This window comes from Emys orbicularis, chromosome 8 (genome assembly GCF_028017835.1).
Source record: "Emys orbicularis isolate rEmyOrb1 chromosome 8, rEmyOrb1.hap1, whole genome shotgun sequence".
Lineage (NCBI taxonomy): Eukaryota > Metazoa > Chordata > Testudines > Emydidae > Emys > Emys orbicularis.
In genome coordinates, this window is record NC_088690.1 from 95,006,247 (window position 1) to 95,020,725 (window position 14,479).

Below are 14,479 nucleotides of genomic sequence, written 5' to 3' on the forward strand. Positions count from 1 at the left end.
ATGTTACATTATGCTAAGTCTCTACGGTTGCTATCTAAGGCTGGATATTTTGATCCTGTGCTTAAAGAAGTGAAAAAACAGTGCTTCTAGAAATAAAAAGCATTCCCTCCTTGTAGCATCAGCACTCTTTACTACGGGATATAAATCGGGAAAATTTGTCAAAAGTGTCTAAGTGGCTTAGGAACCTAAGCACTCAACTTTCAATGACACATAGGCTCCTAAATCACTTAAGTGTTTTTGAAAATGTTACTTATAATCTTTTAAACTGAGATTTTCAAAAGTGGTGAATGAAGTTCCCCCTTCCCATTGAATTTCAGTGGTTTTGGGGTACATATTTCCTTTGAAACTTCCAGCCATTGCATTCTATGAGCTTTATAGAGTTTGTTTGTTTTCAAAGTTCATCTGTAAAATAAAGTTTGATCAAGGTAAAACAGCAAGTTTGGAAATATCTTCCTGTTTGGGGTTTTGCACTGTTTGAACCCTCTTAATTCTTTGAGCTGCCAATTCCTATCTTTGCGTTTTGGTTTGTTTTTGAAACAATCAGTGGTTTTGAAATGGCAGCACAAATCATGAATTCAAATATTTCTACTAGATAGAAAAACAGGAGGCAGACAACAGCCGATTGCAACAGGAGCTGCAGGATGCCAGAGACCAGAATGAACTGCTGGAGTTCCGGAATCTAGAGCTTGAAGTAAGAAATTGCAGTTTATCATTCTCGGATGAACAGTTTGAGTGTCTGACTATAGTTAGAGCAGGAGACTGAGAGTCAGGAGACATAGGTTCTAGTCAGAGGAGACACATGGCAGGGGCACGCGGGGGCACATCCCTCCACCTCCCCCCACCCCGATTTGCTGCTTGGCTTGTACTGAGCATGCTCACATAGACTGAGCCTGCTTAGTAACATCTGCTAAAGCCAGTGCCCTCACTCTGCCCACCCACTATTGGAGGTATGGTTCTAGTCTTGTCTCTACTTCTGATTCACTGTGTAACTTCAGGCTTGTCACTTGACCTCTCTGTGTCTCAGTATCCCAATCTGTAAAACGAAGATAAGGAGTTCCCCAGATAAGAGACACTATACAAATGCAAATTATTATCATTATTGTTTCACACACAGTAATGTCAAAACCAGGACAGAGCTTGTGATGTTTTGTTCTGTGCTGGTACAGTGCCTAGCACAATGGGGTCCTGGTCCTTACCTGGCACTACTGGAATACAAATAATAACTAATAAAACAACAACAACAGAGTCTGCAGGCAGAAAGTACCCAGACTAGCCAACCAAGTCCAAGCACTGCCATTTTAGAGGCACTATACCCCCACTCAGGCCATCTCCACTTGATGATCATCTCTTATTATGACTTTAACAAGAGTCACCCAAGTTTATACACTTACTGAAGGGGATACTATGAAGATGGGTAAGCCACTGAAGTTCAGGTTCAGTGTCACTCGTGGCAAGATGAGGAGGGTGACTGTCAAGGCTGTATCCCCACTTTGAACTTTAGGGTACAAGTGTGGGGGCCTGCATGAGGACTTCTAAGCTTAACTACCAGCTTAGTTCTGGTCCGCTGCCACCATTCCCTTCCCTGGGAAGCTTTGAGAAACCTTTCACCAATTCCCTGGTGAATACAGATCCAAACCCCTTGGATCTTAAAACAAGGAGAAATTGACCCTTCCCCCCCCCTCCTTCCTTTCACCAACTCCTGGTGAATACAGATCCAACTCCCTTGGATCTAAAAACAAGGAAAAATCAATCAGGTTCTTAAAAAGAAGGCTTTTAATTAAAGAAAAAGGTAAAAATCATCTCTGTAAAATCAGTATGGAAAATAACTTTACAGGGTAATCAAACTTAAAGAGCTCAGAGGACCCCCCTCTAGCCCAGGTTCAAAGTATAGCAAACAAAGATAAACACTCTAGTAAAAGGTACATTTACAAGTTGAGAAAACAAAGTAAAACTAAGACGCCTTGCCTGGCTTTTTACTTACAAGTTTGAAATATGAGAGACTTGTTTAGAAAGATGGGGAGAACCTGGATTGATGTCTGGTCCCTCTCAGTCCCAAGAGCGAACAACCCCTTAAACAAAGAGCACAAACAAAAGCCTTTCCCCCCCCCCAAGATTTGAAAGTATCTTGTCCCCTTATTGGTCCTTTGGGTCAGGTGTCAGCCAGGTTACCCGAGCTTCTTAACCCTTTACAGGTAAAAGGATTTGGAGTCTCTGGCCAGGAGGGATTTTATAGTACTGTACACAGGAGAGCTGTTACCCTTCCCTTTATAGTTATGACAGTGACTCTGAGCCTATTCTGCCCTTTCTATTAGTGTGCCTGGATCTGAGTTTAGTTGTGCTTACTCTGCTTATGGAGTCCAAAAAAAATAATCCTGCCTTGCTTTGATTTTCCAGCACTATCCCTGTTTTATTCTTCTACTGTGGTTTTCAAGTAATCGTTAGGGCTTCATTTGCTCACAAATCAGAGCTTGTAGGTACCTCAATCCTTCCCTAACTCCCACAAAGAAGAGTTGTGACAGATCCTTCCTGATAAATCTTGCAGACAGCCTCAGCTCTCAGCTGTGTTTCTGTTTGGTATAAAACTAAATTGACAAATCGCTCAATTAAATGTCCCATAAACTAAAATACGTTTGCAAGTTAAATTTGGGGCCCACTCCACTCCCTCCGATGTGTGATTGAAAGACTCATAGAAACCAGATAAGACATCTATATAAAATCTTTTTCCTCTTGGCCTGAGTCCCATAGAGCTGGACAAGTATTGCAAAATACATTCAGTGAATATTCATACAAATTATTAAATGGATCAATTTGTTGTGTTCATGCTCACTTTGAAATTACTTTCCACAAACGTTATAGTGAATGAGTTTGCAGGGAGGAATATTTGCGGGAACAGCAAATTTTAACAAAATAATGGAGTTATAAATGTGAGTATTCTCACCAGAAACCTGATTCTAGGGCTATGTCTACACAACAGCTGGGAGGGTTCTTCCCAACATGGGTAGAGAAGACATGCACCGGCTCTACTCAAACTCACTCACTACAAATAGCAACATGGCCACTGCAGAATGGAGGGTGACTCAGGCCAGCCACCTAAGTAGGTACCCAAGGGGTTCGGTGTGATTGTACTTGGGCAGCTCACCCCAGCTGCAGTCTGGGCTGCTGGGAGCACACTGCTGTTTTTAGCACGCTAGCTTGAGCACAGCGAGCGCATGTCTGTCTAGCCATGCTGGGAAGCGCTCTTCCAGCTGCCATGTAAACATACACTCATCTAATCAGGGGATAGAAACATAGCCTGGGATCACATGTCCAACCAAATTAATCAGCACAGCTTGAATTTTGAATATTTTCAGAACCTACAGAACAAGAATTATTCACCACCGTTATTTGGCAAATAATTTTGGATCACAAATAAGTCTAATGAGATAATGAGCTGCTCCCAGACAATTTGAAATCAGACAAAAGAGACAAAATCCATCAAATAAATTATTTGCTGCCAAATATTTGCCTGGGTCTAGAATCCCATACCACTTAGCACACTGCATTTTTTTCAGCCCTAGCTAAATTATAATGCAATTATTTTTTGACTTTTTTATGAGGTAAAGAATTGACACACTGCAAAGCATGATAAACCAGACAGTGAATGTGTTATTTAATCACTAGATGTTCTACATAGCTTATTCATTCTAACACATTCTCCTGTGCATTTCCAATATGTTCAAAGGAAAGAGAAAGACGGTCCCCACCATTTAATCTCCAAATCCACCCATTCTCAGATGGTGTAAGCGCTCTGCAGATCTACTGTATGAAAGAAGGTGTCAAGGTATGTTAACATTACTATAGGCAGAGCTTTCAGCTCCACCTTTAACTAAGATTGCCCAGCATTTCCCATTATGAGACCCTGTTTTCTGTTGTTTATTACTTTGCCAAACTTTAACCATGTGGCCTGAGTATTAAGTAAGAGCTTGTCTACACAGACACATCCAGGAAAATTAATTAAAGGTGTGACTTTGAAGTGGATTAGTTAAACCACATTAAATCCATCTGTGGATGCTGTTATTCAGAATTAAAGTGTCCTTAGTTTGGTTTATCTTAATTCACTTAATTCTGAATGAGGGTGTTCACACGGGGGTTTAATGTGGTTTAACTAATCCACTTCAAAGTCACACTTTTTGTCAATTTGGATTAATTTTCCTGGATGTCCCCATGTAGACAAGCCCTAAGAGTTCAAGATGGCTCAGGGGGAATAGGATCCATACCCATATTGGTAATCACTGGTTCAGAGACAGCTGAAATCAGCAGTGTCTGAAAATCGTTAATATCTCAGGGCTATTTGCTATTACAAAATGTTTTGTTGATCTCGGTCCTGTTCCCAGGGGCCAGATACCACCACCATGATTAAACATGCATCTGACACCTTTATGTTATTCTGTGTTGTAGGATGTCAGCATTCCAGACCTCATAAAGCAGTTAGACATCTTGGGTGACAATGGGGTAAGTCAGAGTCCTGGCTAGCTTTCCTGGTAGGCTGATATTTTGTAAAGTAGCACCAGTAAAATTGGAGAAAAGTATGACAGTATATTTACCATATGATTATTTGTTCAAGAGTCAGGTTATAAGGATCATTCTAATAAAGGGTCTTGTTATTTCCAGAAGTTAAGGATTTGGGGGAGCTGGGGGCATCAGGGGATTGGTAATTGGATATTGAGCCTTTAATCTCTGGGTCACCAAACTGAATATAGCTCCAGTCTAACTGTCATTGGTATTTGATAGTCATTTAGTAGCCTGTGTGAATTGAATTGGTGGTCTGAGCTGACCACACCACATCTCAATTAGCCTTATGGTGCCCCTACTAGCAACTTCAGGAGACAGACCAGGAATTAAATGGGCAAGAATATACATTATCCCATGGACCCTGAGCCTGCCAGAACATGGTGGAGGGTGTGTCAAAGGGCTTTGTAAAGAAGGGTCACAGTGCTGCTGCCTATTTAGTCCCTGCCATATAGATAAACAGACGTCAGTTCCCAGGACTGTCAAACTAGCCCCCTTTGACAGCACTAAATTCACTTTAAGAAACTGTACAGGAAATTCAAATGAAAGCAATATCAGTACCTACTCAGCTGTGGACCTCACTCATGCTGGTGTAAATCAGAAGTAACTCCACTAATTCCAATGAAGTTACACCAGTGTAAATTAACCAGTGTAACTGAGGCCAGGTCTACACTACCGTGGTAGTTCGACAGCTGGCAATCGAACTTCCGGGTTCGATTTATCGCGTCTGGTCTGGACGCGATAAATCGATCCCGGAAGCGCTCGCCGTCGACTGCGGTACTCCAGCTCGGCGAGAGGAGTACCGCGGAGTCGACGGGGAGCCTGCCTGACGCGTCTGAACCGCGGTAAGTTCGAACTAAGGTATGTCGACTTCAGCTACGTTATTCACGTAGCTGAAGTTGCGTACCTTAGTTCGAATTTGGGGGTTAGTGTAGACCAGGCCTGAGGGGAGAATCAGCTCATCCTGTTTATAAGGAGTCTAGTTTTATTCTGCATTTTACATCATATACCTTTGGATTGGCACGTCCAGTCAGTCTGCACAGGTTAGCATTATGCAGAAAGGTAGAGGTCGTCACCTTTCCCAAGGTAGGATAGGATTCTCAAAGGGTCCTTAGGGAGCTAGACACCCAGCTCCTATTGAATTTACATGAGATTTGGACACCTCACTTGGTCAGGTTCCTTTGAAGATCCTAGCTATAAATAATCAATAGACTGTACACTCTGTATTCATTGACACCTGTTAATGTGCTTGTTTGTTTGTTTGTGTAATGCTCTGTGCAAGACATGACAGAGTTCCATGCAAACTGTGGAAAGTGAGAACAGAATGTGGATTTTCTTCTAACGATATAAATATGCTTTTAGAAAACTGCTATCCCTTCCTTAGCTTGGTTTTCTTCTTTTTCACTTTACAGAATTTAAGAAATGAAGAGCAAGTGGCTATCATTCAAGCTAGCACTGTGTTATCCTTGGCAGAAAAGGTACAATTTCTGTGGTGCTTGTCTCTCAACTATTAAAGGCCTATTCTACAGTAAAAAAGGCTTGCTGGAATACTTTTGCTGGCATAGCTTATACTGCTTCCCCAAAGTCAATAAGCTATCCCAACAAATGCACTTTATTGCAGGTATAACTGCATCCATACTAGAAAAGGTGCCTGTATAGAACTGGTATAAAAGAATCACACCCTCACTGACATTACCATACCTGAAGAAGTTTCTAGTCTAGCTCTATCCTAAGCAGGGCCGACGCAACCCATTAGGCGACCTAGGCAGTTGCCTAGTGCAGTACAATTTGGGGGGCAGCGACCACGGCGGTATTTTGGCGGCGGGACCTTCCGCCGCCTCTGTGGGGGGTGGCATTTCGGGGCGGGACCTTCCGCCGCCTAGGGCGGCAGAAAAGCTGGCAGCACTCCTGATCCTAAGCTATGAATTTAGATCTGTAACAAATGCAGCTTCCACACCAAATGTAAGTAGTGACTGTAAACTTTATAGAGGAAAGTTATAGAAAGCCATCGACCATATATGGTAAAACTAGCAGTGGACTGGAAGGCTGAGATTCTCTAAGCCACCTAAGGGATATAGACACACAATTCCCATTGAAGTAAATAAGAACTGTGTGTCAAAACCTCCTACTTGGTTCTGAAAAATCTCATCTGAAATATTTCTGTTTCAACTGATTTGTTTTTGCAGCTCAGATAAAAGGGGTGACAAAGGAAAGAGTGGCATAATGCCAGCATAGCCAGCTCTTTGCCACTCAGGGGTTCCCCCTATGCCAATGGAATTTCCAAGTAGCTGTCGAAGCCATCTGTAAAGCTATTTTGTGCTATAGTAGCACAGCCTTAGTAAGGGGACTTGGCCTTCTGGTTACTGTAATCAGGCAAAATAGAGGGGAAGCATTTTGGCGGGGTCCTGTTTGTCATTGGGCACTTTAGTTGCAAGTGCTGGGGGTTACATCTCTGTGTTTTGCACCCTCTAGTGGATCCAGCAGATTGAAGGGGCTGAAGCAGCTCTACACCAGAAGATGATGGAACTGGAAAGTGACATGGTAGGCAAACGTTTTTGATATCTATCTGTAACAAACCACTGAATATATCCAAATATTTGATGTCCCAGAGAGTCAGAAAAAAATAATCTTTTGGCAAATAAAATGAATTATATCTTCTTGATCACTGGTGAATCCATAACATTGTTGTTATTAATTTGCTTTGCATTTAATAATTGTGAGAGAGTGAAGCGGGATTTTTCATGATTAAATGCTATCAATGTTCATCTCTGATCCTGTCTGTTTTCACCTTTACATGGTGCTAATTGATTATTATTATGGATATAGGGCTCAGAGTTTGCTGGGTGCTTTTCAGAAAGGCAAATAGTCATGATTCTTGCCTCACATCGCTCACAGACTAAATACATGGCATGTATCGACTGGCATGGAGAAATTTAAGTAGAAAAAAAACCCTGAATTGTAACACTATGTTGTTTAAACACACTTTAAATCGGGGTAATCAATTGTTTTTTGTAAAGGTCCAAATTTCTTGGTCAAGGTATAGACAAGGTCCAGACTCCAGAGAAAATAATAAAAAATAATGACAATAATAATAAAAATATTTTGAGGTCTGTTCAAAAGCATCTGGCAACCCAGATTTGGCCCATGGTCTGCCTCTTGACTACTCCTGCTTTAAATCCTTAATATTTTAAAGGCAAGGCGCTCATAGCTGAATTGTGCTCAGTATAACTTCAGCAAGGTCAGGATTTGGCTTCTCTCTTAGGGTACGTCTATACTTACCCGCTGGTTCGGCGGCAAGCAATCGATCTTCTGGGATCGATTTATCGCGTCTTGTCTAGACGCGATAAATCGATCCCGGAAGTGCTCGCCGTCGACACCGGTAATCCTGCTCCGCGAGAGGAGTAGGCGGAGTCGATGGGGGAGCCTGCCTGCCGCGTGTGGACCCGCGGTAAGTACCTTTAAGTTCGAACTAAGATACTTTGACTTCAGCTACGTTATTCACGTAGCTGAAGTTGCGTATCTTAGTTCGAACTGGGGGCTTAGTGTGGACCAGCCCTTAGTCTCCTTAACTGGAGAAAGTAATATACCTAAAAGATTAACAAGTTTACATGGACTGTAAAGTAATCATAATCAATAGCGTAGCTAGCGGGGTGCAGAGGAAGCAGCCGCTTCCCCTCAGCACACTTTGCAAAAGCGGTGCCTTTGCAAAAGCGGCCGGAGGAGTGGGGGGGGAGGGGGGCGCAGCCGGAGAAGGGGGGGGGGCGCAGGCTGGCTGTGGCCCGGCAGCCGTGGCCAGAGGAGCGAGGGGCGGGCGCAGGCTGGCGGCAGGCCAGCAGCCACGGCCGGAGGAGCGAGGTGGGGGCACAGGCTGGCAGCGGGCTGGCAGCCGCGGCCGGAGGAGCAGGAGGGCGGCGCAGGCTGGCTGTGGCCCGGCAGCCGCGGCTGGAGGAGCGAGGGGGGCACACAGGCTGGTGACGGGCCGGCAGCCGTGGCCGGAGGAGCGAGGAGGGGGGCGCAGGCTGGCGATAGGCCAGCAGCCGCGGCCGGAGGAGCAAGGGGGTCACAGCATGGCGGCCGGGCAGCCGCAGCCGGAGGAGCCATGGGGGGGGGAGGGGCGGGGCGGCCGGAGGAGCCAGCCAAGCAGGGGGGCGTGGAGCGGCCAGAGGAGGAGCCGGGGGGCGTGGCCAGAGGAGGAGCCAAGGGGGGCGCCTTTTTTAGGTTTGCTCCCCCTCCACTTAAAGGCTGGCTACGCCACTCATCATAATGGTTCAAATTCTGGAGTTACTCCAGTATAGACCAGAGCACATTTGTACTCTATTACCTTACCAAAGCAAACATAATTGTTTTTCCTTCAGACTTTGCTAGATATTAATCTGATATTAACAACCATGCAAGGTCTCCATTACTGACAGATCTCATAAATTCCTGCTCCCATCAGACATCTGTGGTTGATCAAATAATACTTTCCATGGCATGTTAACTAACAATTCATTTTTTCTGTCAAAATTATTATTCATTGTAGGAGCAGTTTTGCAAAATAAAAGGTTATTTGGAGGAAGAATTAGACTACAGGAAGCAAGCTCTTGACCAAGCATATATGGTATGTACAAGGAAAATGCTACAGCACACGCCATAACAGGACATAGATTCATATTGGTTCAGGGGGAGTGAGGGTTTTGCACATCCTTCCTAACTTTTTCACATCTGCCTTTCTCCATGCTGCTAAACCACCATCTTGCAGTCTGCACAGCCTCAACATGGTACTTGGCCTCTTCACATCATGAGAAGCCGGATACTCTAAAGTAGAAACTCTTAGGAGTTAACAGTAGATGTCATTCATTAGAGTCACCTTGCCCAGTTGGAGTCTTGCAGACAACCAGAACTAGACATGTGCAGGAATATTTAAATATCTCCTTTAGTGAATGTCATAGTGCAGAAGTGGCCAAACCGCGGCTCTTTTACAGTTAAAATGCAGTTCACGTAGCCCCCCCATTCCCCCTCCTTTCCTCCCTACCAGACTGGGGGGGGGAGCTCAGGAGCTCTGCTTTGCAGTGGGATGGTGGGGTAGGGGCTTCTGCCCAGTGGAGAGGGGGTCTCAGGGCTTCAGCAGGAGCAGGGCTGAAGCCCTGAGCCCTGGTAGGTGCGCCTAGCTCTCGAACTTCTGAAGATTGTCATATGCAGCTTGGAGGGTCAGTAAGTCTGGCCACCCCTGTCATAGTGAGAAGATAGTATACCACAAATTGAACTGATTTTATTGGAAAATACCAGCCCAGCAAAATCTGTTGTATACAGGGCTTATACCTGCTGAGCGCAGCTTTGGAGCGTTTCGTGTATAAGAGCAAAGGATAAAGTGTTGAGCAGAGAATGCAGGGCTACCCAACCCTGCATTAATGAACATGTTCATGTATTAGCAAGACTAAGACTTGAGAGAGAAATGTGTATCCTGGCATGCTGATCTTTCACCCATATTCCTTTTTAACAGAGATGGTCAAAACAATTCACAATGTAAATGTCAATGAAATTTTCCTCAGTATTTTGATTTGTGATTTTAGAAAAAAACTGGTGAAAATGCTCATGAAAATTCCATCCCAGTTTTGACCAGCACCGTAGCTGTTTGAAACATTTCACAATTATGAATTTCAATGAAAACGTCATTGAAAAAAATGGACATTTTTTGCCAAAACATTGAAACATTTTTGACCAGCTCTTCTTTTCAATCTTGCACACACTTATACCTAGGAAGGTTCTTCTATGTATGTAGACGCCTGAATCTACGACCAGAAAAAAATCCCAGCTATATTTGGTACAATGTTCCATCTCTAACCAACTTTTGGTGTTCCATCAACTAGAGAATCCAGGAGCTTGAAGCTACCTTGTACAATGCTTTGCAGCAAGAAACGGTGATAAAGTTTGGGGAACTGCTAAGTGAAAAGCAACAGGAGGAGCTGAGGACAGCCGTAGAAAAGTTAAGACGGCAGATGCTGAGGAAAAGCAGAGAATACGACTGCCAGATTCTTCAGGAGAGGATGGAGCTGCTACAGCAGGCACATCAGGTAGTGCACAAGGACCAAGATCTTAGAACAAATACATCCATGCTATTTTGCTGTGTAAGAATGCAGATTATGGTCCAATGTTTCTCCCTAGCTTATGAGAGATCCTGGTTCAGTTGGCCTGGTTTTCACTGCTGAGTTGTCTAGGGCATATAAATACCTGCACTATGCATACAAATGCCGGTTTCACTCTCTTCTTTGTGGAGGCTGTGGGAATATTTTGCCTTTTAAGGTTCAAAACCTAACAACTCTCTCTTCCTATTTCCTGTTTCATGAATCCAGCCTCGTAGCACAATCCTCAAATATAAGTTATTGGGCTCAATGCAGGAGTGACTGGATGAAATTCTCTGTCCTCTGTTATGAAGAAGGTCAGACTGATGATCTAATGGCCCCTTCTGGCCTTAAAATCAAAAGCGTTCTTAAAGAGTATCCTACGATACGTAACAGTATCAGTGTCAGCTACGAACAGTCAGGGCCGGCTCCAGGCACCAGCAGAGCAAGCACGTGCCTGGGGCAGCACATGCTAAGGGGCGGCATTCCGTCCATTCTTGGGGCGGCAGAATCCGGTCAGCTTTTTTTTTTTTTTGCGCTTCGGCAGTTCGGGCGGCGGCAGTCCAAGCGGTTTTTTTTTGTTTGGGTTTTTTTTGGCTTGGGGCAGCAAAAATGGTAGAGCCGGCCCTGCGAACAGTGCACAGATAAGACCGACTTGCATAAATGCTGGAACTAGGGGCCACACTCCCTGGTTGAAGTGGTTTCCATTATATACAGGGGTTACAGTTTGATTCCATGGCTCTCAGCCCCCCCCACTATCAAAATTGTTCCAGCACTTTGATGACTTTCTTCAAATAGGTGGTGAAAGGGATTTTCTTTCTAATCTCCTCCCCTCCCAAAGTGGGCAGTTGCTAATTGATCTCTCTGGGACATAATCATTGCATTTAACCCCTTTCATTTTCAGAGATCACTGTGCACTGCTGTGGGCATGGCAAATCAAGGGGGGGCGGAGGAGGAATAGTGAGTGACAAAGGATTTCATGCCAATACAGAACTGGCTGGATTCCTTAGTTGTTCATTTCCAGGATCTTTAAAATTCATCCCAAGTGGGTGATTTGTTCAGCTGAGCAAAACAGTTAACATTTTCTCTTCTGTGCATTCAGAGTCTGGAGTTGGTTTGTTTGCTTTATATTTCTAGAGGATCCGAGATTTAGAAGATAAAACTGATGTCCAGAAGAGACAGATCAAGGACCTAGAGGAAAAGGTGGGTTGTTTTACATATTTTAAAAGAATCAGATCAGCTTTATTGGGTCTGAGACAATTTTTTTAGACTAAAAATCAAAAAAGTATTTGCTGACCTAACTGGACTATGTTAGTGTCTCTCTTTCCACTTCATTTTCTTTCCATTTTATGTCTTTCATTATAGCCAGACAATCTCAGATCTGTTTTTCCCCTTCCTGCAAACTCTCTATTCCCTTAAGGCAGTGTTTCCCAAACTTGGGACGCCGCTTGTGCAGGGAAAGCCCCTGGCAGGCCGGGCCGGGTTGTTTACCTGCCGCGTCCGCAGGTCCGGCCGATCGCAGGTCCTAGTGGCCTCGGTTCACTGCTCCAGGCCAATGGGAGCTGCTGGAAGCGGCAGCCAGTATGTCCCTCGGCCCGCGCCGCTTCCAGCAGCTCCCATTGGCCTGGAGCGGTGAACCAGTGGGAGCCGCAATCGGCCGGACCTGCGGACGCGGCAGGTAAACAACCCGGCCTGGCCCGCCAGGGGCTTTCCCTGCACAAGCGGCGTCCCAAGTTTGGGAAACACTGCCTTAAGGAAACAATACTTTTATATTAAATTATAAACATCTTATTTAAAATATGATTATGTGGCAAACAATGTTGAGGCAAATGCTGAGATCCTTACTCGGTTATTACCCAAGTCTCTTGATATGCAGGCAAAACTCCCATTGAAATCAAGGTGAATTTTGCCAACGTTAAGAATTGAATGAAACGGAGTTAAGATTTCCAGATTGTGCCCCTTGTTCGTACAAGTTTAGGGCCAGATTCTGATACCATTACCCACGTTGAAATCAGTGGGGACTGGAGTAAGATAGAACACAATGTGACTAAGGTTACCAGAATCCTGCCCCCTAACTGAACTGTGGCATCAATAGAAATTGAAGATTTTTTGCTTATTGACTTTGTATATACGTTCCTGAAATGAAACACAGTGGGCCTAATCACGGGTTCACTGCAGTCAATCCAATTGAGACCCAAAATGCACTAAGCAGCCAACTAATTCAAAAGTTGCTAAATGGCTAGAAGATGATCCCACCTCCTGTGCCTGATGATGAAATAAAGTCTGTTGTGGATCTGAATGCTCATTTTTGTCTTCACAACTTCCTTTAAACTATGTCTAGAGGAACATGACCAATTTACTTAACAAGCAAAACAAAGCATAATAAATAATAAATCTCAGGGGCATTGAAACTGTGACAGTAGCCAATTCTTCACCAAAAACCATTTAGTATAACAGTAATCCGATTAATAATGGAATAAACATATATTTTAACCCCTTAGCTAAACAAACTCTTCTTTTTCCACTTTGCTGCCAAAGTTTCGGTGATGTTCAATAGAAATCAAGGGCATGAGCCCGAGTATATAATACATTCATTCACAGGCAGAAAATGGATCAGAAATTGGGAGTTTATTACATTGTAACCTTTGATTTGAAAAACAAAACAAAACAAAACTTGTGACATGGTTCAATGGAGAACTGTGATGGAAGACATTGGATGGCCACATTTTCAAAGGGGGCTTCAAACCACAAACATTCCCATCCCACTAGAAGAGCAAGGATCATGATGGAAGAGATCCAAGGGTCAGTTATTAATAGTTCAGTATGAGGGATATGTCTGATTAAGGTCAGTGTTACATCATGTATCCACGATCTTAGCATGTTTACTAGTATGGATAGTGGGCGCCATTTTAGAAACCAGGTGCCAGATGCTCTGTTGGTATAAATCAGCACCAGTTTGTGACTTCAGTGACGCTACATTGATTTAAAGCAGCAGAAGATCTGGCCCAGTGTTGCCATGTGGTGTTGGGTGCATTCATTTTGCTGATGAGTTAAAAAAAAATGATACAGTCTAGTTTTTTCACACCAGGAAGAGGGGTTGGTATTTGCAGACACAACTGGAAAACATGTTTTCTGCATGCATAATTATTTCGGATCTCATATTAAACTGAGTTTATCATTGTCATATGAATTGCAAAGAGAACTAGCTCTGATCCTTAAGACACTACAGCAATATTTTTTTTTACATAATCTTCTTTTTTCTTCTGCAGTTTCTGTTTCTATTCTTGTTCTTCTCTCTTGCCTTTATTCTTTGGCCTTGATGTCAATGTGCCTCTGGAAAGGTAAGGCTGCTTCATATATTTCCATGAAACTAGTGTTTGTCCCATAGATTCTTATTAAATGAAGGCCAGATCCTCAGTTGGTATAAGTCAATCTGGGTACACTGACTTCAGTGGCATTATGTCAGTTTACGCTAGCTGAGGGTCTGCCTTGAGTTTTTAAACTTAACAGTCTTCAGATCACGGAAGGAAGAATGGCAGTCTTGTGGTTAAGGTACAGGACTATCAAGCAGCTATCACGTTTGGTTGCTCTCCATGTCTTTGTTGCCTCCAGTCTGGATTAATGCAATGCACTGTTCAGAGCACCACCTGAAGAAATTCAAAGTGGGGCTGCACAGGGAACACATTTCACCAGTTCTCCATTTCACACTGGCTTACACAGTTCATTTCAGCTGCAATTCAAGGTGTTGGTTATAACTTATAAGCCCTTTATGGTTTAAGCAGCTGAGATCAACTGAGACGCTCAAGACAATAGTCCTTATGGCCTGTTCC

General features: G+C 43.7%; 1 protein-coding gene across 2 annotated transcripts in view; it reads left to right on the forward strand.

Moving 5' to 3' along the window:
- JAKMIP2 (janus kinase and microtubule interacting protein 2) overlaps nt 1-13,969 on the forward strand; it is a 43,685-nt gene extending 29,716 nt beyond the window's left edge. For both annotated transcript variants that reach the window (XM_065408972.1, XM_065408973.1), the window contains 9 exons: nt 593-691; nt 3,722-3,820; nt 4,438-4,491; nt 5,961-6,026; nt 7,021-7,089; nt 9,071-9,148; nt 10,398-10,601; nt 11,787-11,852; nt 13,919-13,969. In XM_065408972.1, the coding sequence (XP_065265044.1) occupies nt 593-691; nt 3,722-3,820; nt 4,438-4,491; nt 5,961-6,026; nt 7,021-7,089; nt 9,071-9,148; nt 10,398-10,601; nt 11,787-11,852; nt 13,919-13,969 (786 nt within the window). The remainder of the gene's footprint in view (nt 1-592; nt 692-3,721; nt 3,821-4,437; nt 4,492-5,960; nt 6,027-7,020; nt 7,090-9,070; nt 9,149-10,397; nt 10,602-11,786; nt 11,853-13,918) is intronic.
- The last annotated feature ends 510 nt before the right edge of the window (nt 13,970-14,479 follow it).